Raw genomic sequence first — 25,992 nt, 5'->3', positions numbered from 1 at the left:
ATTGTGTGGACATTCAAATACATTAAGAAGCCCAGGTGAGACAGTAAGTACTGCAACACCTGTTTGCAAGCTCACCATTTCAATCCAACCAGCCCAAATAAAAGAGAAAAATGCTACACAATCTGATGCATAGCATGTGAATCCAGAAAAGGATTCTGTAGGAAGCTGGCCTGGTGTGTGGTGGGTACCTATGGTACTTACACCTTATTCCAGGTATCCCCTCTCAGTGAAGTGTAGGCAGAGTCTAGAAGCCAGGCTCTCTAAAGGGAGCAGCCAAGGCCTATCTAGGAGACATGCAAAGCTCATGCAATACCACTGTAGTCACACAGCACTTCCGCACATGAAAGAAAACACTTGTTGTACAAAAATAAAGGTACTTTATTTTAGTGACACAATTACCAAAAATGACTAGAGAAGTAACGCTCCAGTAGGCGGTAACACGCTAGATATGTACACTAGTAATCGGAAATAGGCATAAAAAGTATTAGAAAACGGTGCAAATAGCAGTAGACATTAGTGACCCTAGGGGGAGCCCAAACCATATACTAACAAAATGGAATGCGAATGTAGGAGCCCCACCTAGGTAAGTGGAATGTATAGAGGGGAGCTGGGGTTGTAGGACCCCCCCCCCAAAGGGAAGTACCACAGTGCCCCCTAACGACCAGGAACGAAGGATAAAGTTACTGCATTTTCCCCCAAACCACCCAAAAGTTAGAAATAGAAGATGCAACACCCAGACAAGACTGCAAGAAACCAGCAGTGGATTCCTAAAGAGGAAGATTTGTGGAAGAAGGGGACCAATTCCAGAAGTCGTAGAAGAGTCCATTGGGAGCTGGAACCACTGCCCACCCAGCTGTGGTTTCAGGAGTTGGTCGACGGTAGGACGAAGACGGTCAGGAATGCAGCCCTAGAGCTGGAGAAGAGTTCCTGGAGGATGCAGTCGATGTCCCATGCTGGATGGAAGATTGCAGCCAGTCAGTGGCGTGGACAGGCTGCTAACAAGCCTTTGCAAAGGTAGAGGTTGCAATGAAGCAAAAGTGTAGCGGCCGAGGACCAGCAAGGTCGAGGAGGACTTTACCCACAGGGGAGTCCTAGGGGCACCCTCAGCAAGGCAGAGAGCCCACACAGAAAAAAAGGCAGCCCCCGCAGGATACCCACTGGAGGAGGAACCAGGAGTCGCAGAGCAGCCCACACAACACAACTGGAGAATGGTCCCACACTTCACAGGAAGAAGTGCTGGGGGCTGGGCTACATGGAGCCTGAAGATCCCTTGGAGGAGATTCCAACAAGTCTTGGTAGCTGCAAGAGACACTGTGAATGGGGGTACTGTCCTGTGTGGGAAGGCAAGGGCTTACCTCCACCAAAGTTGGACAGCTGGCAGAGAGGACAAAGGGGACTACTCCGGACCACCACCTGTGATGCAGAATCCACAAAGCACAGGATGAGGAGATAGGTAGCTGGTCATTGTTGCAGTTGGTGCAGGTGGATGCAGGGGAGTGACTCCTTCACTTCAAGGGAGATTCCTTCTTCCTTCTCGTGCAGACTGAAGACTTGCCGCCCTCAGAGGATGCACAGCCGGGGAAATGTTGCAGAAACTGGAAGGACCGTGGAAACAATGTTGCAAGCAGAGTCTTCAACGCGGATGCAGATTGTAGGTTCCTAGAGGGTCCAGTTGCTGTTCCAGTGGCTGGAAGTAGAGGTTACAGGGAACTCCTGCTGGAATCTTGCAGGCAAAATCTGAGGACTCACCCAAGAGAGAGACCCTAAAGAGGCCTGAAAGGGGGATTCGGTCACTTAGCCAGGTGAGCACCTATCAGGAAGGGGTTCTGACGTTGCCTACCTGACCTGGTCACTAAATGCTCCCAGAGGTCCCTATCAACCGTGGATTCAAGATGGCAGAATGCAGGGCCTATCTGCAGGAGCTCTGGGCACCACCTCTAGGGTGGTGATGGACAGGGGAGTGGTCACTCCCCTTTCCATTGTCCAGCTGCGCGCCAGAGGTCCCTGAACCAGTGTAAACTGGTTTATGCCTGGATGGCACTAAGTGTGCCCTTCAAAGCATACCTGTGGTTTAGAGAGGTTCCCCTCAAGCCATGTCACCCCTATTTCCAAAGAGAGAGGGTTTTACCCCCTGTCCCCAAGGAAATCCTTTGCTCTGCCATCATGGGCTTGAGCTGTTCAAGCAGCAGGAGGGCAGAAACCTGTCTGAGTGGTGGCAGCAGCTTGGGCTGCCTGGAAAACCCCAGGAGGCTGGTAGGTGCAATGCTGGAGGTTCTCTAAGGAGCCCCAGAATGCATGGAATCATACTTGCAATACTGGCAAAAGTATTGGGGTATGATTCCAACATGTTTGATACCAAACATGCCCAGGTTTGGAGTTACCATTATGTAGCTAGACATAGGTAGTAACTAATGTTCAGTACATGCATAAAATAGTGTCACCGCACTCACAAAGTCCAGGAAAATGGAACTGAAGTTCGTGGGGGCACCTCTGCTAGTGCAGGGGTGCCCTCGCACACAGGTACTTGCACCCTGCCCTCTGGGCTAGGAGGGCCTACCATAGGGGGTGACTTAGTGACCTGTAGTGAAAAGGGTGCATGCACCCTTTCACACAGGCTGCAATGGCAGGCCTGCCGATACTTTTCAGAGGATCCCTATGGGTGGCATAATACATGCTGCAGCCCATGGGGATCCCCTGGTACCCCAATGCTCTGGGTACTATGTACTAGGGTCTTACTTGGGGGCACCAGTATGCCAAATGGGGTGAAAATGGTACAAGTAACCAAGGTGGAAGGGAGAGAGCATGGTCACTGGGGTCCTGATAGCAGGATTCCAAGTGAACACACACGCTAACAGGCAGAAAATGGGGGTAACCATGCCAAGAAAGAGGGTACTTCCCTACAGCGTGGAACATTGGTAGATTGTTAAGGGGTGTTATTTGTAGTGACCTGTTGGAGTTTGCATTTGCCTTGGTGGGTGTGGTGTTGCACTGCTACTTAAAATTCTTTAAAGATTAAGGATTAACCGGTTTGTGATCAAATATTCCAACATCTAACCTCCCTTCTGAGATACTCATGTGAGCAGTGTGTATTTGTCACCTTGCAATTTCATTTTCCCATTCTCTGGCCTTTTGATGCAGGACATGCAGTATCAACTGACATTAGTGGACATTTGGTGTAAGTCTATCTGGCACCAGTGGAATTTCCATTGTGATGGAGTCACCTCCAAACCCTTTGGGTCACAGGTGTGCCTACCATCTATTCCATTAGATGATTAATCTGCAGGAGGAAGAATCTCCTCAAGACTGCTATTAATGATACATAGCCTTTGTTATCCTGTGATACAGATAACATCTTGCACTCTTGTTTCTTTATCAAAGACCAGCTACTATTTGGACTGTGCTAATATTTCATTTGTGTTCATCTCAAATTACAAATATTGTGATGAGTATTTCACAGGTTTATAAAACTGTTGTTTAAAGATATACTGTTAAAAATATAATTTCTTTTACAGAGGGTCATCTGGGGAACGATTGAAAGATTGGGCTGTAGGCTCTTTTTCAGCAGCTGAAGTGCTTCAAAATACCCAGGAGCCTTAATATTCAATGTCACAACATTTCATCCATATTTTGTTTTTTTCCAGTATCCTAACAGGAATTGTTTCTTCATTCAGAACCTTTTCATTTTTTTCAGACTTTAGTAGACTTGAAGCTTTGCAAGCCAGCTGTTTTTCACATGGGTAACGCAAAATGCTTCTCCTACTGCTGCCTATTGATAGCATTGTTATTGTGGGCACTACTGAATATAAAGCTGCTTGGTGTATTAATAAGACCCCCCCACCCCCTCCAAGATAGATTAGCAATAAGGACTAGAGCCAGAAATACAAGCTCATGTGGAATCAATGTACCTTTTCTTTCTGCTGGCTGCACAGTTTCCCCACATATTTCGCATCTTAATACCCAAGTATACACAAAGAAGATGGATTTTTGTTTTCAGCTGGGATCTTAGTGATCTGTGGCTGATGAGGCTTTATGGATCCAACCGTGGGTCTGCAAGATGCTGACCATCAACTGTGTTGTGAACTCACTATATAGGAACACCACCCTCCTGCCACAATCAATTTCTATTCATTCTATCAGTGTTCCTTAGTGCAGTTCTTTGGGGGAGAGCTGCAGTGTCTTTTGGTCTTTTGCTACTCTTGTGAGCTTCTAATGATTACTTTGAGCAGCGATTATGGCATTTCTCCCCTCAGTTTATAAGCTGGGGATTCCATGAGTCACCAGGGTTGCATCTCTTGCTTTTACGATGGATTCTCTGCGCTGGGACAGCTAGAGCTAACGTACTCCAAGATGGCTGAGGCCAGAACTAGCTACTGTACCTCCTTTGGGCAAGATAACTTCTCTGACGCCCTCTCACACTGGAAATGAAGTTAAAGGTCTGCATTCTTCATACTGAATGTGCCATTGGTCATGTAATTTCCTTCGTCTGAACTGCTCATGCGGGTACTGGGGGTCTACCTGTTCTCTTGTGCCATGTTCCTACCCACTTTCTTTTCCTGAGCAAACTCTGTACTGTCTCCATTTGATAATCACTTTGTGCCCCTTTCTTAAATGTTAAGTGGTGCAGAACGTTTACTCAATATGAATGTTTTCCCTCTGCTTCTGATGCTAATCCTTTAATATCTCTGTTTATCTTTAGGTGAATTCTTCTGTAATCGCTACCTCGACCTGTAATTCTGCGGCAGCCACGGTCATCACTTCTAATTCTGCAGCTGTTACTCAAGCGACTGTGACCTCTACTGTACCACCACAAAGTGCTGTGCAACCCATCCTTGTGTCCCCACAGACTGTTGGAAGACCAGGTACGCAGTTAATTGTTAATCTATGCTGCCACCAGTGGTTCTGTTGAAATGAAAAAGTTCAAAGACCTCTTTAGTATGGTTCTCTGTATTGCATTTAAACTAACTTCAGGTAAGCTGTGAATTTGTTTTTAACCTAACTGATGGTGAAGGGACATTCATTGTTGAATAGCTTTTCTGTTTTGTTTCACCATTTTTCTCAGTTATTATGAATGCACCAATGTACGTGCCTTAGGGTACTGAAAAGCTCAGTATTCTAAATGTTTAGACCTTTCAGTATCAAGCATGTTTTGGGATCACATACTCGGGGTGTGCAAGAGTAGTTCTTGGACTGGGCTGGCAAGCAGTGTTTGTGATTGCCAGCACTAGCCTGCCTCATCTTCAGACACAGCAGAAATCATAGCATGCCTTGTCTGATTTCTATTGTTTAGTAGGGGTTCTTCCAAATAGAAAGACCAGTGTAGACCGAAATGCAGAAGTAACCAGAGTTTGACCAGGACAGGCCTTTCTGCCTAGGTTTGTTTAGATGCAACTCTACAATGATTTCTGTGTATACACTTCCAACGTATCTACATGTCTGAAAAGATTGTAGGTTTAGTCAGGCTAGACAAAAAGGTGTCTTAACAAAAATTGCTTATGCACAGGGACCGGATCTAGACTTCTGGCAGGACTCTGAATCCTGGTTTTTCTATGCACCAGAGAGCTTGGCTGAATACCTTAGAGTAGGTGCTTGTGGCATCATCTCTGCATTTTTGGGAACTGTGTGTGGATTCTGACCCTTCCTGTCTCAGTCCGGATGTCAAATAATTAGATTTGCAGCTATGCCTAAAATCTGCCATCACCCCATTTCTACTTTCCAAACACTGTCACTTTACAGAGCCAATGTGGCTGTCCACAAAGCCTGAAAAATATGTTTCCCTGTACCATCATTATCTGAAAAATACTACTCCAACAATGTGATAATTTGGGTTCCACCCAGGCAGCCAATTGAAGATTTAAATTGTGACATTGTGGTGTCCTTCCCGTGACTGAAGAGGATTCTTTGTTTCCTCCTACTGAATTTCTTGGTACTGGTAGCAGTAAAATTAATTTGCCCACTGTATCCTTCTGTCCTGCATCAGTCTGGCTTGAGACATCTGTCTGCTGACAACTTCACTATGACCCAATATTCTTCCCCTGTAGATTCTCAGAAGGTTCAGCCTGTCAAACTTTGATGTTCTTCATGAGGGCCCTTAAGAGGTGAAGTCTTTTATTTCCACCCTTATGCTTGTGGCATTCCAATGTGCCAAAGCATGGATATTTTGAGTTTTAATTGATTTTCTTTCTCACTGCTGTACAACTGTTGATCAAAGCAAAGGTTTTAAATCTCTCCCCTAATCACCCATTGTGTTTAGGGGCGATGTTTACCCTTGCCACTACTCCTTTGGACAATTAAATCCATAAGCTTGTGTACGTTATAGGTTTTCTACAGGATTGTATTTTCTGGAATACAAACTAAACCACATTCACAGTGTTGGAAACCCAACCAAAATACTCATTTCTGAGCTTCAAAATATAATAGTTTGTAATGTGTTATAGTTCATATAATGTTGAGTTTTGAATATTACATGTTGTTTTTCTTTGAAGAATGCTTTTGCCTTTAAACATGCATTGTAGGACTCCATATCATGTCCTCAAAACCACAATGCATCAGGACTCATGCTTAATCATAGATGTTTTCTTCTCTGCCATTGGATTTGGATTTGACTGTTTGGATTTTGAATATGAGTCAAAGTGCACCAATTAAGATTTTGACACTAGAGAGATGGAACATGCCGCAAATTGCTGAAGCAAGCCCAATATATTATATGGAGCTGTGAAATTGCTGTAGACATACTTCAAGAGGGTACAAGATATCTATACCTGGACATTTTGCAAACGTTTCTAGAAGCCAATGGCTGAGAAGCTAGTCAAGCTATCAAGGTGGATATCCTGAATAGTATCGGTGGCGCATGAAATAGCCTTATGGCTAGATGATCAGATTAAGTAGTTGAAAGGGGGAATATAAATGTGAAAGCGCACAGTGGAAACATAAAAACCCTGGGGGTAGGGCGGTACGATGGAATAAGTGGAAGATTGAAACATGATGAAGCTTACTCAGTTGAGTACAGTCTGCAAAAAAGGAGGAGAACCAAGTAGCTGAGATCTTTTTATATTGCTGGCTATTAGAAATTGACATCTTTTGCTTGGTATTCTCCCAGAGGTGTGCCTTCACTACCCTACCTAGAAACTATTTTGTTGGCTTTCAGGACTCTGCACACCATACTCCTGCTAGCCAGTGGTAAAGTGTATGTGCTCACCCTTCTAAACATGGTAAAATTGACATACGCCTAACTGGCACATTTAATGTACTTGTAAGTTCCTAGTGAATGGTACTATTTGGAACCATGACCTGTAAGCTAAATGCAACATGTGGACTGCAGCACTCATTGTGCCACCAACTAAAGTAGCACTATGAAACATGTCTTGGGCCTGCCACTGCAGCCTGTATTGCGGTTTTAAAAACTCGCCTTCTCAACATGTCCTGGCAATGAATAATTCCCAAAGTTGTTTTTCACTCTAGAATGGGTGGCTCTCCCATAGACTAACATGCGTTTAGCTCATTACATTTAATAATTGATCAATTCAGTTTTCTAACAGGTAGAAATCTGCTTCTTCAGCTCATTTAAATTGCTATTTTGAAAATGCTACTTTTAGAAAGTTGGCATTTTTCTGCCTAAGCAGAAAATGCCTTTTTGCCTGTGTCCATGGTACCATGACTATCTGATAGACTTCTAGTTGCAGATTCTTTATTTAGAATTTCCCTCAGGCGTCAGTCTGGATCTGGATGTTTTCCTTGAGCAGTACCCGTGTGCACCCTTGGGTGTCGTTGGTCGGTTCTGCATCCGTCGTCAGCATCGTGCATGCCGGGTATAACGTAGCAGGACCTATATAGGCGCCACCTTGATGTCAGTTCTTTTCTTTCCACGCTACCCAGCGCTGATCAAAAGAGGTACCCTCATTAATTTGTGACAGGTCTTTTATGGCTTTTTGTAGAAGATTTTTGAGTGTTCTCCAGTATGTGCTCTGCAGATTCCCCCCCCCCCCCCCCCCCATATACTCACTCGACCTCGGGCGGTCAGGTAAGTTGAGGTACAAGAACAAGCGCTCTTCGACTTCACTCCATCAGCTGATGGGAGAAGGAGTGTCTTCATTGGTCACCTTTCTGTGGCTTATTGCTATATTTGGGTGTCAATCTGGTACTGATGAGGTACAACAAATGCCCAGACAATGTTTAGCTTTAAAAAAAAGACTAAATAATGAACTAATACGGTTACCAAATGTTCCTCATAATGCTGCATAATTTGCCTTTTTGTGCAGGCATAATTCATTCAATCTTGCCACATAATTTGACCCTCCCATTCTGCATAATTCAGAGTGTTCCTGACGCAACACCCAACCCCTGAGAGCTTGGTTATCCAAGCCTCCACGTCCCGGGCCGCATTCCCTTCCGCACCCCCGCACAGGGAAATCCAAGAGGCTGGATCTACTTGGGAAGATGTTTCCTTCCGATCTACTTGGGAAGATGTTTTCTTCCTCCAGACTGGCATTGCAGTCTGTGAACACCACATGCCTTTTGGGAAGTTACACCCAAACTTTATAGGACATGGTTGCATAGATGCTGCCACAGACCATTAACTCCCAAGATGTTGCTGATTGGAGAGATGCAGTTTAGTTCACAATATGATGTGGGCTGGAAAGGACTGACTCACTAGGCAGATCGGTTGCATCAACAGTGGCCTTGAGGTGCCAGACCTGACTGAGAACGTCTGGCTTTTTGGGGGATGTATAATCCACCCTTCTGGACATGCTCTTTGATGGCACCCATCTCTTCGGAGACAAAGAAGACTCGGTGATCGAGCGCTTTAAGGAGTCCCGGGCCATGGTCAGGTCCATGCATCTGCCCCTCACCCCGTCAGCTTTTCACCCCTTTTGTAGCTATGGAATGGGTGCTCAACCATGTCCGTTCCGCTTTATCAACTGTGCCGTGCATGTTGCCCAGCTTCTGCGTGGCGGGGGACATGGGATCCAACATCCTCGTGGATCAGGAAGCCAGAGGTCTAGGTAGTCCTCCTGCAGTGGCCTCCAATACCTCTTAGTCTGACACTTCCCCACAAGGGACCAGTCAGCGGCAAGATTCACCATTACCTGGCTCGCTGGCAGTCCATCACGTCAGACAGGTGGGTTTTGCAAATAATCCGAAGGGAATATTCCTTTACCTTTGAGACTACTCCTGCATCCATGCCACCATCCTACGAGTAGATGACGGGGGATCACCTGTCAATTCTCTACGAGGAGGTTACGGCTCTTTTTGACAAGGGAGTGTGAGGAAATGCCTCCTTGGCATTGTTACCCCCTGACCTTTTGCCTTTGCTGATGCTAGGTTATGATTTGAAAGTGTTCTGGGACCCTGCTAACCAGGCCCCAGCACCAGTGTTTTTTTCCTAAATTGTACCTTTGTCTCCACAGTTGGCACAACCCTGGCACTCCGGTAAGTCCCTTGTAACTGGTACCTCTGGTACCAAGGGCCCTGGTGCCAGGGAAGGTCTCTAAGGGCTGCAGCATGTCTTATGCCACCCTAGGGACCCCTCACTCAGCACATGCACCCTGCTTCACAGCGGGTGAGGAGAAAATGTGTGCTGGTGGGGAGAAAATGACTAGCTCGACATGGCACTCCCCTCAGAGTGCCATGCCAACCCCACACTGCCTGTGGCATAGGTAAGTCACCCCTCTAGCAGGCCTTACAGTCCTAAGGCAGGGTGCACTATACCACAGGTGAGGGCATATGTGCATGATCACTATGCCCCTACAGTGTCTAAGCAAAACCTTAGACATAGTAAGTGCATGGTAGCCATAAGAGTATATGGTCTGGGAGTCTGTCAGACACAAACTCCACAGTTCCATAATGGGTACACTGAAAACTGGGAAGTTTGGTATCAAACTTCTCAGCACAATAAATGCACACTGATGCCAGTGTGCAATTTATTGTAAAATACACCCAGAGGGCATCTTAGACATGCCCCCTGAATACCTACCCGACTTCTAGGGTAGGCTGACCAGTTCCTGCCAGCCTGCCACACAACAGACATGTTGCTGGCCACATGGGGAGAGTGCCTTTGTCACTCTGTGGCCAGGAACAAAGCCTGTACTGGGTGGAGGTGCTTCTCACCTCCCCCTGCAGGAACTGTAACGCCTGGCGGTGAGCCTCAAAGGCTCACCCCTTTTGTTACAGCGCCCCAGGGCATCCCAGCTAGTGGAGATGCCTGCCCCTCTTGCCTCTGCCCCCACTTTTGGCGGCAAGGCTGGAGGAGATAATGAGAAAAACAAGGAGGAGTCACCCACCAGTCAGGACAGCCCCTAAGGTATCCTGAGCTGAGGTGACCCCTATCTTTAGAAATCCTCCATCTTGAGTTTGGAGGATTCCCTCAATAGGATTAGGGATGTGCCCCCCTCCCCACCGGCCTGTCTCCAACTTCGAAAACCTGCTCCAGCGACGCATCTGACAGGGACCAGCGACCTCTGAAGCCTCCGAGGACTGCCCTGGACTACAGGACCAAGAAACTCCCATGAACAGCGGCCCTGTTCAAAACCAGCTACTTCTTTGCAACAAAGAAGCAACTTCCAAGGACTTCACGTTTTCCGCCGGAAACGCAAGACTCTACACTCTGCACCGACGCCCCCGGCTCGACCTGCAGAGAACCAGCACCTCAAGGAGGACTCCCCACCAACTGCGAGCCCGTGAGTAACCAGAGACAACCCCCCACACCTGCAGAGAGAATCCAGAGGCTCCCCCTGACTGCGACTGCCTGTAACAAGGGACCCGACGACTAGAACCAACACTGCACCCGCAGCCCCAGGACCTGAAGGAACCAAACTTCGACGCAGGTTGTGAGCCCCCCCCCCCCCACCAGGTGACCCTCTGCCTTGCCCAGGTGGTGGCTGTCCCGAGAAGCTCCCCCCTGTGCCTGCCTGCACCGCTTGAGTGACCCCCGAGTCCCTCCATTTAAAACTATACAAAACCTGACGCCTGCTTTGCACACTGCACCCGGCTGCCCCTGTGCCGCTGAGGGTGTGTTTTGTGTGCCTACTTGTTTACCCTCCCAGTGCTCTACAAAACCCCCCTGGTCTGCCCCCTAAGGACGCAGGTACTTACCTGCTGGCAGACTGGAACCGGAGCACCCCTGTTCTCCATAGGCGCCTATGTGTTCTGGGCACCTCTTTGACCTCTGCACCTGACTGGCCCTGAGCTGCTGGTGTGGTAACTTTGGGGTTGCCTTGAACCCCCAACGGTGGGCTGCCTATGCCCTACAACTGAGACCTGTAAGTGGTTTTACTTACCTCCTAATCTAACCTTTACTTACCTCCCCCAGGAACTGTTGATTTTTGCACAGTCCACTTTGAAAATAGCTTATTGACATTTTTACTAAGACTGTACATGATATGGTTTTCATTCAAAGTTCCTAAAGTATCTAAGTGAAGTACCTTACATTTAAAGTATTAACTGTAAATCTTGAACCTATGGTCGGTAAAATAAACTAAGAAAAGATACCTTTCAATATAAAAACCTATTGGCCTGGAGTAAGTCTTTGAGTGTGTTCCTCATTTATTGCCTGTGTGCGTACAACAAATGATTAACACTACCCTCTGATAAGCCTACTGCTCGATCACACTACCATAAAATAGAGCATCAGAATTATCTACTTTTGCCACTGTCTTATCTCTAAAGGGAACCCTTGGACTCTGTGCACACTTTTTCTCACTTTTTAAATAGTATATACAGAGCCAACTTCCTACAGGGAGCTATAGAGAGGGTCCCTGTTCCAGAAGTAGTTTGTGGTTGTTATTCCCTCTACTTTCTTGTACCCCAAAAATGACAAGGGCCTCTCCCTATCCTAGACTTCTAGTCCCTCAATTCCTTCCTCAAGAAGAAGTTAAAAATGCTCACTCTGGCTCAGTTTCTGTCTGCCCTGGGCTCCAGGAGATGGAATGGTAGCGGTGGAGTTGCAGGATGCCCATTTCCATATTCCTGTCCTCCCTGCCCAGACATTACTTGTGGCACTTGGTAGGTCACTAGCATTTTCAGTTAACCATGTTCCCCCTTGGCCTTACCAGCACCTCCAGGGTGTTCACCACGGTGATGGCGGTTGTTGCAGCTCATCTGCGCAGGTCAGGGATTTCAGTCTTTCTCTACCTCGACAACTGGCTGTTAAAGGTGGGCTCACCCCAGACTGTCGTCTCCCACCTCCAGACTATGGCGGACCTCGTGCATTCGATGGGGTTCACTATGAATGTGCCGAAGTCACACCGGGCGCTCTCTGACACTTCCTTTTATCAGAGCTGTTTTGGGATTATTCTCCCGAGCGGCGAGTCCAGGATATTCAGGCTAGAATACCAATGTTTCAGTCTCTATCCTGCATCCTCTTAGTGACACATGCCAGATGTCATATGCAGGCTCTGCAGTGGGACCTTAAGCTCCAGTGGATGCAGCATCAGGGGAATCTCTCCGACATGGTCCAGATCTTCGAGGAAACTGCGCAAGATTTGCAGTGGTGGCTCTTGAAGCACAAATGGGTCAAAGGCAGACCCCTGCCTCTTCCCAACCAGATCTCACAGTAGTGACAGATGCGTCACTCCTGGGATGGGACAGCCACATAGTCAGAGATCAGAAGCGCCTGGTCCCCGGTGGAGTCCGGGCTCCTCATCAGTTTTTTTGGAGCTCAGGGCCATCAGACTGGCATAGAAAGCATTCCTTCCCACTCTCAGAGGGAAAGTAGTGTAGGGTTTCAGGGACAACACCACCGCCATGTACAATCATTGTGGCTCTGGACAGGGCACGAAGAGACTGGAATCCTGAGCAATAGAGCATGGCCATCGATCCTTCGATCAGACTGCCTCTTCAGCAGGATCTTCTGTTGCAGAAGCAGGTGAGGGTTCTCCATGCGAACCTGTCCCGTGTCCACCACTGAAAAGTGGCAGTTAACAGCTTTTGACCTTCCACCTGAAGTATGTAATTTTATCTTGGCAGCCGGCATCGCCGCACCTGTCCCCTGTCACTCATTCTGAGGTCCTCCTGTTTATACTTTTTGGCCCAGGATCGCTCTGCTTTGGGCACCCTCAAAGGTTTGGTCTTCCATCTCCATTTCTAAGATTACCTGACCAACCCTCTTCGTTCAAGTCTCCTATTGGTAGTATGGGTTTTTAAGGGCCTTACACACGTTTCCTCATCGCCTTCCATCATGCCCCAATGGGATTTGAATTTGGTTCTGACATTTTTCATGTGTGCTCCTTTTGAGCCTTGTAGGAAGCCGGATCTGTATGTACTATGTCAAAATGAGATAATGTGCACAGTCCAGGGGTTCCCGAGAGGCTTAAGAGGCTAAAGTAAATATTATACGAACGCTCTATTTTGTAGTGTGGTCGAACAGTTAGGCTTATCAGAGGGTAGTGCAAAGTATTTGTTGTACACACATAGACAATAGAAGAAGCACACGCTCAATGACTTAACTGTAGGCCAGTAGTTTATATATAGCAAAAATATATTTTCTTAATTTATTTTTAGAACCACAAGATTCAAGTTGTAGGCAAGTACTTCAATAGATTCATATTTCACACATGTATCAACAGTACTTTGAAATCGATACGTCATACAGTTTTTGAACGATTGGCAATAATCTGTTTTAAAAACTTGAGTGCAATTTTCAGAAACCGTTCCTGGGGGGGGAGAAAAGATAGATCATTTTACAGGTAAGTACAACACTTACAGTTCCAGTCTCTGGGGGTTAGTACGTCCAGAGGTTGGGGTTCAAGATAACCCCAAACACCCACCCACCACCAGCAACACAGGGTGTAGAGGTCAAAATGTAATCAAAATTAACACAGGCTCCTATTGAGACTGGGGGCACTCGGTTTGATGTCTGCAGGCAGGTAAATGCCCATGTCTTTGGAGGGCAGACCTGGGGGTTTAGATGAGCACTGGGGGGGCCACAAGTAAACGCCAAACACGCACCCTCAGCAGCATTGGGGTGGCCAGGTGCAGGGTGCAAACAAGGTCAGGTCTCCAGTGGTTCTCTGAGGGGACCTCGGGGTCACTCAGAGGCTGCAGGCGAGGTTCAGGAGGTTGTCTCGGGCAAACATCAGGCTGTCCAGGGAGGAGGGCCGCCTTCTGAATGTTGCTGTACCGGAGGTCTGGTTCTCCAAGGCCTGGGGGCTGCAGGTGCAGTGGTCATTTAGACGTCGGTTATCTTCGTCCGGAGCTTTTGCTGTTGAGGGGGGTCCTTGGGATTCCCTCTGCAGTCGTTCCGGAGGGGTGGAGAGGTCAACCCAGGTTGGGCACTTGCTCGCAATCACTTGGGGACCCTCTCTAGTCGATTGGACCACCTGGACACGGGCTGTGGGCATCAGGTGCAGAGTGGTCAGGACTCACGCATTCAGAGAGGTGCTGGAGTTCTTAGTAGTTGTTTCTTCTTGCCGCTGTCCACGGGAGTTCTTGGTCCTTTTGGGTGCAGGGCAGTCCTCTGGAGCTTGGCAGAGGTCGCTGGTCCCACTGGAGGCATCGCTGTTCTCGTGCATGTTCTTTGAAGCAGGAGACTGGCCGGTAGGGCTGAGGCCAAATCAGTGGTTGTCTTCCTTCTTGTCTGCTGGGGTTTCATCTTAGCAGACCTTCTTCTTTCTTGTCAGATCACCAGGACTCTGACAACCTGGGGTACTGTAATCAGAGGCTTGAGTCTTTGTGTCTCACCGCCAGGTGTTACAGTTCCTGTAGGAGGGAGTTATGAAGCACCTCTTCCCAGGACAGGCTTTGCATCTAACTACCTAGAGCACAAAGGCTCTGACCCCATGTGGTCAGAAACTTGTCTGAAAGTGGCAGACTGGCACAGACCAGTCAGTCCTACACTAGTAATTGGGCTAACATACAAGGGGCATCTCTAAAATGCCCTCTGTGTGCATTTCTCAATATATCCCACCCTGGCATCAGTGTGGGTTTATTGTACTGAGAAGTTTGATATCAAACTTCCCGGTATTCAGTGAAGCCCTTATGGAGCTGTATAGTTCATAATAAACTCCCAGGCCCTATACTCAATATGGCTACACTGCTCTTACAATGTGTAAGAATGGACTTAGACACTGTCGGGGCATATTGCTCATGCATCTATGCCCTCATCTGTGGTATAGTTCTCCCTGTCTTCGGGCTGTAAGGCCTGCTGGAGGGGTGACTTACCTATGCCACAGGCAGTAGCATGGCACCCGGAGAGGGGTGTAATGTCCACTTCTTGTTTTTCTCCCCACCATCACATACAAGCACGGGGAGGGTAACCATGCCACATTGGCACTTTCCTACAAGCTTCTACACAATTGTCATCTCAGGCTTCTTACATTAAAAACAGTCTTCCTTGCGGCCAGTACAGCTGCAGGAATGCATGATGAAACAACGCATGCGAGAACCACGCATGCCTGAATAATGCAGTTTGAACAACGACTAAAAACAAAACTATCCTGACCCCCCCACCCCGCCCCTAACAACAAAACTACTCCGATCCTCCCCACCTCCGCCACTAAAAACAAAACTACCCGACCCCCCCCACCTGCCCTAAAAACAAAACTACCCCAATACTCGCCACCTCTGCCACTAAAAACAAAACTATCCCGAACCTCCATCCCACCCCTAAAAACAAACCTACCCCAATCCTCTCCACCTCGGCCACTAAAATCAAAACTACCCGACGTCTGCCACTAAAATCAAAACTACCACCCACCTAGCCCCTAAAAACAAACCTATTCCGATACCTCCCACCCACCCTGAGCCCTTAAACCTTCTCCCACATGCCCACCTGCTCCAAAACTGACCCCTCCACCCCTGCCCCTAAACACCAAACTACCGCCACCCATAAAAACAAAACTACCCTGACCCCATCACCCCGCCCCTAAAAATAAAACTACCCCACACCTCACGCCCACCCTGAGCCCTAAAACCTTCCCTGACCCCCCTACTTTAAAAACAACCGACCCCCCCCACCCCTAAAAACCAAACTACCCTGATCCCCTCACCCCGCCCCTAAAAACCTCTCAACCCCAAGCCGTTAATTCACCCCCGCCCTTAAAAACTACCCCTAACCCTGCCCTCAACCCCACTTATATGACCGTGTCATCTCCCGATCTGTTCTGCCTTTTTCTCTGCCTTAAACAAGCATATGCATAGTTCAGCATGTGCGTGAAAAAAGCCATACATTGTTCCGGCAAGCATTTTTACAATTGCACTGTTGACTTAATCGTTGTTCCCGAGTCGTTGTTCAGAACGTTTCACCAACTGCAGCCGTTTTCATCTAAGTCCCCCTACTTTTTCATCTATCCTGACCGTTTTTTCGCACCAGGGCTTCCTTTTTGCCAAAAGTGGTCATGACCTTTTATGTAGGCCAATCCATCACCTTGCCTACTTTCTACGCACCCACACATCCTTTTAAAGGAGAGGAGACAGTCAGCTGCCTGGACCCAATAAGAGCATTGGTGTTCTACTTGATCGTACTGAAGAGTTCCGGGTGGATGATAAACTCTTTGTTGGGTATGTGGGTGTGAAGAAAGGTTGGCCAATGCAGAAGAGAATCATCTCTAAATGGGTCGTTCTCTGCATTAAAAGGTGATATGCATTGGCTAAAAAGAAACCCTCCAAGAGTTTGCACGCTCATTCTGCCAGAACGACAGCTGCAACCACTGTGTTGCCACAGAGTTTCAGTCCTGGACATCTGTCAGATGGCAACGTGGATATCTTTGCATACGTTTACGCCCAGAGGAAATTCTAAGGTAAAGAATCTGCAACTAGAATGTCTCTACCAGATAAGGCAATACCGAACTAACTTGTTCGTTAATGGCTGTGATGTGATTTGTATTCTTTCTAGACAGTGGCCAATTTTGGCCTTGGATGTTTGGGAAGAGTGTGCCTTTCCTGAGCAGCTTCAAAGGGTAGTTTGAGTGGCTCTACCCAGCCTCATCGTGACTTTCAGAAGATAACTACCTTGACACTGGTAAATGCTGTGCAAACCTGGTCCTGCTTATGGGGGGGGGGTTGAATAATGGGGAGATGAGATTGGGAACTGACAGAACCAGTTTTGGTGTTAGACAAACTGTCCATCAGGTACTGGACTCTTGGCTGGAGTCAGTGTACTCCTCCCTGCTCAACTGAAGGTTTCGTTGTGGCCGAGCGATGCAGAACAGCGCAGGCCTCCCATCGCAGCACCTCATTGGTGTCTTCACCTGTGATGCAGAACTGCTCAGGACTACACAGGGACTTGTATCACAGCTCCTCAAAGCTCCTAATTGGTGACTTCACCAGACCCAACGCCACGTGGTTCAGAGTGATGCCAGGCCTTACGACGTAGCACCGTGCAGGGTGTGATCAGCAGATCCACTGATCTGATGCACAGCCTTGTATCAAAGAACCACAGCCCCTGCACCAAGGATAAGATACAGCTGTCAAGAGGGCTGCTCCTGGTCCCGTACCCAACTGGCGCTCCATTGCAGACAGCCTACACTTTTGACTTTTTCCCAGTCTGGCCCAAACAGATTCCAGCAGTTGGCGCTTCATGACTTTTTGGCACTGTTTTTTGCATTAAAATGTAAAACCTCATAACTCCAGTTATATGGATGTGATGTTTCTCATTTTGGTGTCATTTTATTTATTAAAATGTTCTATATTTTTCTGAATTGATTTGGGGATTGTTTTGTGTTGTTTCTGTTCACTTTATTGCTGTTTGAGTGCTGCATAATTAATTTTCACATTCCCTCCAAGTGAAGCCTGACTGCTGTGTGCCAAACTAACAGTTAAGAACAGGTTTATTTAGTGACTCCTGCGACTTGCCCTTATGAAGATTGTGTTTTGTACTTGATTGGGATGCTGACCCCTCTCAAATACCAACCCAGTTTCTTACAATGGCAATATCTTATATTTTACTATCATATTAACTCTTCAAATGGAGTAGTCCTTATTGACAGATTCTCCTTTAGATGTATGAAAAGGAAGGAGGAGTCCTCAATTAAAGTAGGAGCTGTCAAAGTACAAGTGCAAAATTTTAAAGGATAATGGATACGTTTTGGAAGTGGTTTTGCTTTATATGTAGAAAGAAGTGTTCGGTGGCATGTGTAGCTGCAGATACACATGCTGTGCATAGTCCGCCGTCTGGTGTTGGGTCGGAGTGTTACAAGTTGTTTTTCTTCGAAGAAGTCTTTTCGAGTCACGAGACCGAGGGACTCCTCCTACTTTGGTTCCATTGCGCATGGGTGTCGACTCCATGTGAGATTGGTTTTTTTCCGCCATCGGGTTCGGACGTGTTCCTTTTCGCTCTGTGTTTCGGGTCGGAAAGTTAGTCAGAATCAACGGAAAATTCGTCGGTATTGTTTCGTTCGTTATCGGGTTAGATTAGAATCAACACCGAATCTTGAAGAGCTCCGGTAGCCCTTCGGGGTAATTTCGATCCCCCGTCGGGGCCTGGTCGGCCCGACCGCGTGCAACATCGAGACTGATGGAACGGACCCCGTTCCGATTCTGTCCTAAATGCCACAGTAAATATCCCTATACAGACCAACATTTGGTCTGTAACTTGTGCCTGTCACCCGAGCACAAAGAAGAAACGTGTGAGGCCTGTCGAGCGTTTCGGTCGAGAAAAACGCTCCGAGACCGAAGAGCCAGAAGGTTGCAGATGGCGTCCACGCCGACAGGACAACAACGGTTCGAGGAAGAGGGAGAAGAAGAAACATTCTCCATCCACGAATCGGATTCCGAAGAATTCGACGTCGAAGAAACCGTGAGTAAGACGTCGAAACAAGCATCACACAGAAAAACAGACAAAGCCCAGGGGACGCCACTGCCGACAGGCCATGGCTCAACCCATAAAGTAGGTGACTGTCCATCGGCACCGAAAAAGGGCGAGCTGGTGCCGAGATCGTCTGACTCAGATCGAGACACAGGCACGCAGCAATCTCGGGACCGAGAAACTGCCGCAGAAAAGGGTCGACACCGAGACAGCGGCACCGAAGCTGCTCGGCACAGAGATAGCGGCACCGAAGATGGTCGACGCCAAGAAGGTACGACACCGAAAAAGAGGAAAATCTCTTCGGAGCCGAAAACAACAAAAGACACGGTTTCGGTGCCAAAACGCCCAGCAACCAAACCGAAAGCCAGTTCCTACTCAGAGGAACAATCACTGTCCTCCCAACTTCAAAAACACAGATTTGAGGAGGAATTACAAACAACAGCTGTAGATCACACGCAAAAGCGGATCTTTATACAAAGTGGTACAGGGAAAATCAGCACCCTTCCCCCAATCAGAAGAAAAAGGAAACTAGATTTCCAACAACAAGAAAAAACACCACAAGAAAAAGTGGTGAAGAAGGTAACTCCACCACCCTCTCCACCACCGGCAGCTCATATATCACCGGCACAGACTCCGTCACAATCACCAGCTCATACCACCATGAGCCAAGATGACCAGGACGCATGGGATCTCTATGACGCCCCAGTATCGGACAATAGCCCTGAGTCGTACCCCACTAAGCCCTCACCACCTGAGGACAGTACGGCGTATGCTCAGGTGGTAGCTAGGGCAGCAGAGTTTCATAACGTATCGCTACATTCAGAGCCTATCGAGGATGACTTCCTTTTTAACACCCTGTCCTCCACCCATAGCAATTATCAAAGCCTTCCTATGGTCCCAGGAATGCTAAGGCACGCTAAACAAATCTTTAAGGAGCCAGTTAAAAGCAGAGCAATAACCCCAAGGGTGGAAAAGAAATACAAGGCACCACCCACAGACCCTGCTTTTATTACATCACAACTGACACCAGATTCAGTTGTCGTAGGAGCAGCTCGTAAAAGAGCCAACTCGCACACATCAGGCTACGCACCACCTCCAGACAAGGAGAGCCGAAAGTTTGATGCAGCCGGGAAAAGGGTTGCAGTACAAGCGGCAAATCAGTGGAGCATCGCCAACTCGCAGGCACTCCTAGCGCGATATGACAGAGCCCATTGGGACGAGATGCAGCATCTCATCGAGCACCTCCCCAAAGAATTCCAAAAACGGGCAAAACAAGTGGTTGAAGAGGGACAAAACATATCCAACAACCAAATCCGTTCTTCTATGGATGCAGCAGATACAGCTGCAAGAACTATAAATACTGCTGTAACGATAAGGAGGCACGCATGGCTGCGCACATCCGGCTTCAAACCTGAGATACAACAGGCAGTGCTCAATATGCCGTTCAATGAACAACAATTGTTTGGACCAGAAGTGGACACTGCAATTGAAAAATTAAAGAAAGACACTGACACAGCTAAAGCCATGGGCGCACTCTATTCCCCGCAGGGCAGAGGCACATTTGGCACATTTTGCAAAACTACTTTCAGAGGAGGGTTTCGAGGTCAAGCCACACAAGCCACCACCTCACAAACAACACCGTCTACCTACCAGGGACAGTATCAAAGGGGAGGCTTTCGGGGCCAATACAGAGGGGGGCCAATTCCCAAGAAACCGAGGAAAATTTCAAGGGCCCAAAACCCCTCAAAACAAGCAGTGACTCACAAGTCACTCAACCCCTTCACACAGCACCAGTGGGGGGAAGACTAAGCCAGTTCTACAAATCTTGGGAGGAGATAACAACAGACACTTGGGTCTTAGCAATTATCCAACATGGTTATTGCGTAGAATTTCTCCAACTCCCTCCAAACGTCCCACTGAAAACACACAAGATGTCCAAACAGCATATAGACCTTCTAGGACTAGAAGTTCAAGCATTACTGCAAAAAGACGCAATAGAATTAGTACCAAAAACACAAAAGAACACAGGAGTTTACTCACTGTACTTTCTAATACCGAAAAAGGACAAAAGTCTGAGACCAATATTGGATCTCAGAACACTAAACACCTACATCAAATCAGACCACTTTCACATGGTCACGTTACAAGACTTAATACCACTACTGAAACAGCAAGACTACATGACAACGTTAGATCTAAAAGACGCGTATTTCCATATACCGATACATCCCTCGCACAGGAAATACCTAAGGTTCGTATTCGAAGGAATACATTACCAATTCAAAGTGTTGCCATTCGGAATAACGACAGCACCAAGAGTCTTTACAAAATGTCTAGCAGTAGTAGCTGCACATATCAGGAGGCAGCAAATACACGTGTTCCCGTACCTAGACGATTGGTTAATCAAAACCAACTCGCTAACAAAGTGTTTACACCACACAGATTATGTTATACAAACCCTTTACAAACTGGGTTTCTCCATCAACTATGCAAAGTCACACCTTTTGCCGTGTCAAACACAGCAATACTTAGGAGCGACAATCAACACAACAAAAGGGATAGCCACTCCAAGTCCACAAAGGGTTCAAAATTTTCACAAGGTGACACAAGCTATGTATCCAACACAAAAGATACACGCAAAGATGGTCTTAAAACTCCTAGGCATGATGTCCTCATGCATAGCCATTGTCCCAAACGCAAGATTGCACATGCGGCCCTTACAACAGTGCCTAGCATCACAATGGTTACATGCACAGGGTCACCTTCTAGATCTGGTGTTGATAGACTGCCAAACATACATCTCGCTTCTATGGTGGAACAGTACAAATTTAAACAAAGGGCGGCCTTTCCAAGACCCAGTGCCACAATACGTGATAACAACAGATGCTTCCATGACAGGGTGGGGAGCACACCTCAATCAACACAGCATCCAAGGACAATGTGACGTACATCAAAGAAAGTTTCATATAAATCACCTAGAATTGTTAGCAGTATTTCTAGCTTTGAAAGCATTCCAACCAATGATAACCCACAAATACATTCTTGTCAAAACAGACAACATGACAACAATGTATTATTTAAACAAACAGGGGGGAACACACTCGACACAGTTGTGTCTCCTCACACAAAAAATATGGCATTGGGCAATTCACAACCACATTCGCCTAATAGCACAGTTTATTCCAGGGATCCAGAACCAGCTAGCAGACAATCTCTCTCGGGATCACCAACAGGTCCACGAATGGGAAATTCACCCCCAAATCCTGAACACTTACTTCCAAATTTGGGGAACACCTCAAATAGATCTATTTGCAACAAAAGAAAACGCAAAATGCCAAAACTTCGCATCCAGGTACCCACACCGGCAATCTCAAGGCAATGCTCTATGGATGAATTGGTCAGGGATATTTGCGTACGCTTTTCCCCCTCTCCCTCTCCTTCCATATCTAGTAAACAGATTGAGTCAAAACAAACTCAAACTCATACTAATAGCACCAACATGGGCAAGACAACATTGGTATACCACACTACTAGACCTGTCAGTAGTACCTCATGTCAAACTACCCAACAGGCCAGATCTGTTAACACAACACAAACAACAGATCAGGCATCCAAACCCAGCATCGCTGAATCTAGCAATTTGGCTCCTGAAATCCTAGAATTTGGACACTTGAACCTCACACAAGAATGTATGGAGGTCATAAAAGAAGCTAGAAGGCTATCCACTAGACACTGCTATGCAAGTAAATGGAAAAGATTTGTTTGTTACTGCCATAATAATCAAGTCCAACCATTGCATGCATCTCCAAAAGATGTAGTAGGATATTTACTACATCTACAAAAATCAAATCTAGCTTTCAATTCCATAAAAATACATCTCGCAGCAATATCTGCTTACCTGCAGATTACTCATTCAACTTCCCTATTTAGAATACCTGTCATTAAAGCGTTTATGGAGGGCCTAAAGAGAATAATACCACCAAGGACACCACCTGTTCCTTCATGGAACCTCAACATTGTCTTGACAAGGCTCATGGGTCCACCTTTCGAACCCATGCATTCTTGTGAAATGCAATACTTAACGTGGAAAGTTGCATTTCTCATTGCCATTACATCTCTAAGAAGAGTAAGTGGAATTCAGGCATTTACTATACAAGAACCATTTATTCAAATACACAAAAATAAGGTAGTTCTAAGAACCAACCCAAAATTCTTACCAAAGGTCATCTCACCGTTCCACTTAAATCAAACAGTAGAATTGCCAGTGTTCTTTCCACAGCCAGACTCAATAGCTGAAAGAGCACTACATACATTAGACATCAAAAGAGCACTAATGTACTACATTTACAGAACAAAACTAATTAGGAAAACAAAACAACTATTTATTGCATTTCAAAAACCTCATACAGGAAATCCAATATCAAAACAAGGTATAGCTAGATGGATAGTTAGGTGCATCCAAACCTGCTATCTTAAAGCAAAGAGACAGCTGCCTATTACACCAAAGGCACACTCAACCAGAAAGAAAGGTGCTACCATGGCCTTTCTAGGAAATATTCCAATGAACGAAATATGTAAGGCAGCAACATGGTCTACGCCTCACACATTTACTAAGCACTACTGTGTAGACGTGTTATCTGCACAACAAGCCACAGTAGGTCAAGCTGTACTAAGAACTTTATTTCAAACTACTTCCACTCCTACAGGCTGAACCACCGCTTTTGGGGAGATAATTGCTTACTAGTCTATGCACAGCATGTGTATCTGCAGCTACACATGCCACCGAACGGAAAATGTCACTTACCCAGTGTACATCTGTTCGTGGCATTAGTCGCTGCAGATTCACATGCGCCCACCCGCCTCCCCGGGAGTCTGTAGCCGTTTGGAAGTAATCTTCAACATTTGTACATTTGTAAATATATTACTTTAACCTTCATTTTGTACATACTTATTCATTCCATTGCATGGGCACTATTACTAACACACAACTCCTACCTCACCCTCTGCGGGGAAAACAATCGAAGATGGAGTCGACGCCCATGCGCAATGGAACCAAAGTAGGAGGAGTCCCTCGGTCTCGTGACTCGAAAAGACTTCTTCGAAGAAAAACAACTTGTAACACTCCGACCCAACACCAGACGGCGGACTATGCACAGCATGTAAATCTGCAGCAACTAATGCCACGAACAGATGTACACTGGGTAAGTGACATTTTCTATCCATTGGTAGTCAGACAAACGGCTGGCCGTGTTTTAGTGCAAGGTGCACCATTCCTGAGGATGTGTTGCGTACGAAAACATGGCATAGTATGGATATTTTTAACATTTAAACAAGCCTTGTCTAAACATTTATAGCACTATAATTGCTGTGGAGTTACCTTGTTTTGCTATGATCCAACTATTTTGTACTCTTAACATGATTATAATTGGAAGCTCTTCATCCAGATCCCATGGTTCGAAAAAACATGTAAACCAGTCCGCATGAGGGAAAGCCAACCTAATTTTTCAGCCTCTAGTATTTATTAAGAATAGGATATTTGTGACCCCCTTTCTATTAGGTTATTCAGTTCCTCAAGACTTATCACAATTTCTTTCAGTTCCACAGTTAAAGAAAACAAATACTAGTTTTTAAGCTAATGTGAATCTCTAGACATTTTCATCTTCATAATGTCCTTCTCTTACGTTTCCATGATATGAAGCTGCCTTGTAGGGCAAATATCTAAATGAAATATATATGTGGAGAATTGATTAGATCTTACTAAAGCATACATTTTCTGCTTACACATTTGCAAAATAACCTAATGGAATATTTTGAGAATACTTGTAGAATTTGTAGTAACAACTTAGGAAGCTTCCATCTACATGAGCAAAATGTAGAATTGTATAATGTATATAAATTATTCTGTTTAGTTAAAAGCAACTCTTCCCCAGAATTTAACACCTAGTATAAAGTAAACCAGACCCATATATAATTCTGTACAGGTACGTTCACAAATCAGTCATTCCCTACTAAACTTATCTTACTGAGAGTTAAAGCAGATGGAACCTTCCAGGAGTCAAAGAAATCATTCTACTGATAGCAACAAACTAGTCAACATGCTTTCTCCTATGTCTGACATCAAGGATAATCCTGTTCCAGCAAATGGCGTCTGTGTTTTTTTGAATACTTTTAGACTTGTATTCATGACTTGAGTCTACATAAGTTTGAAAGACCTAAATGTTGCACAAAACGGATAATTCTTTAGTTTTACATATTAACGTAAAACGCTTTTGTTTATTGGTAGATTTCTAAACAGCCTCACTATATCTTTCAGGGTCATCTTGATGAGCCATATGGATAGGAAAATGTTAAGTCCATTCATGTATACATACCAGGGCTTAATTATTAAAAATCACAATGAGTATGTTTGATTAAATGTGTGTATGACGTTTGCATATATCATTCTCAAACTGAAGCAATTTGGGTTGAAATCCACTGCACTTTACACTGGGCTAGTTCAACTTATTGTCACACTTGTTTGATAAGAAATTAATTTCCACAATACTTTTCAGTTTTGGATTGGCCATTGCACTGACCCTAGATGCTTGCTACTGGTCTAATTTAATTTATTGTCTCTCAATATATAAAGCACAAAGCTGATTGTTTAAATTGAGTTCAGTGAACTCAATTATTTTTAGTCGGAGGCCTAATATCTGCTGCACTTTCCATTCAGATAAACTAGCTACTTGTCACACGTTAGATGACAGTATAACCAAATTCTGGCAGAACTTAATGGCAATTATGGGTTGACCATTGGTTCAGTCATTACCCATGTTACTTGGGATTTTAGTGCCATGCTCTTCTCTTATTGCAAAAGGGGATGGTACTCTTCCCAAAACTAAGCAGTGGCATAGCTCTAGAGGATATAGTTTGGACACCGTAGTCTTCTAATGAGATCAGTGGCGGTTCTGAGAGAGGCTGGATGGATGAGCACAAGAACATGTTAAATTACCGAGTGAACAAGATGCATCTAGTGATGCAGAAAGGAACAGTTGGAAAAATACAAGATACAACAGTTATCAGATACCTCTACTGGATGAAAATTTTACTTGCGCCTCCCTAAATGTACACTTAGCAGCAATATTGGCCTATACAGGGGGGCATATAGGGAGGTGTTTCTTCACCACACCAGTAATAAAAAGGTGTTGTAAGGAGCCAAAAGGATAGCCCCGCCCAGAGCAGCACCCACACCAATATGAAACCTCAATCTGGCCCAA

General features: G+C 45.9%; 1 protein-coding gene across 1 annotated transcript in view; it reads left to right on the top strand.

Moving 5' to 3' along the window:
• The window catches only part of LOC138259421 (UDP-N-acetylglucosamine transferase subunit ALG13-like), a 790,124-nt gene that overhangs the window by 608,647 nt on the left and 155,485 nt on the right, over positions 1-25,992 (top strand). The window contains exon 20 of the mRNA XM_069207173.1: positions 4,697-4,859. Within this exon, the coding sequence (XP_069063274.1) occupies positions 4,697-4,859 (163 nt within the window). The remainder of the gene's footprint in view (positions 1-4,696; positions 4,860-25,992) is intronic.

Source organism: Pleurodeles waltl, chromosome 2_1, assembly GCF_031143425.1.
Source record: "Pleurodeles waltl isolate 20211129_DDA chromosome 2_1, aPleWal1.hap1.20221129, whole genome shotgun sequence".
NCBI classification, from domain to species: Eukaryota; Metazoa; Chordata; class Amphibia; order Caudata; family Salamandridae; genus Pleurodeles; species Pleurodeles waltl.
Note: the sequence above shows the minus strand (reverse complement) of the source record. Positions and strands in the feature narration are given on the sequence as shown.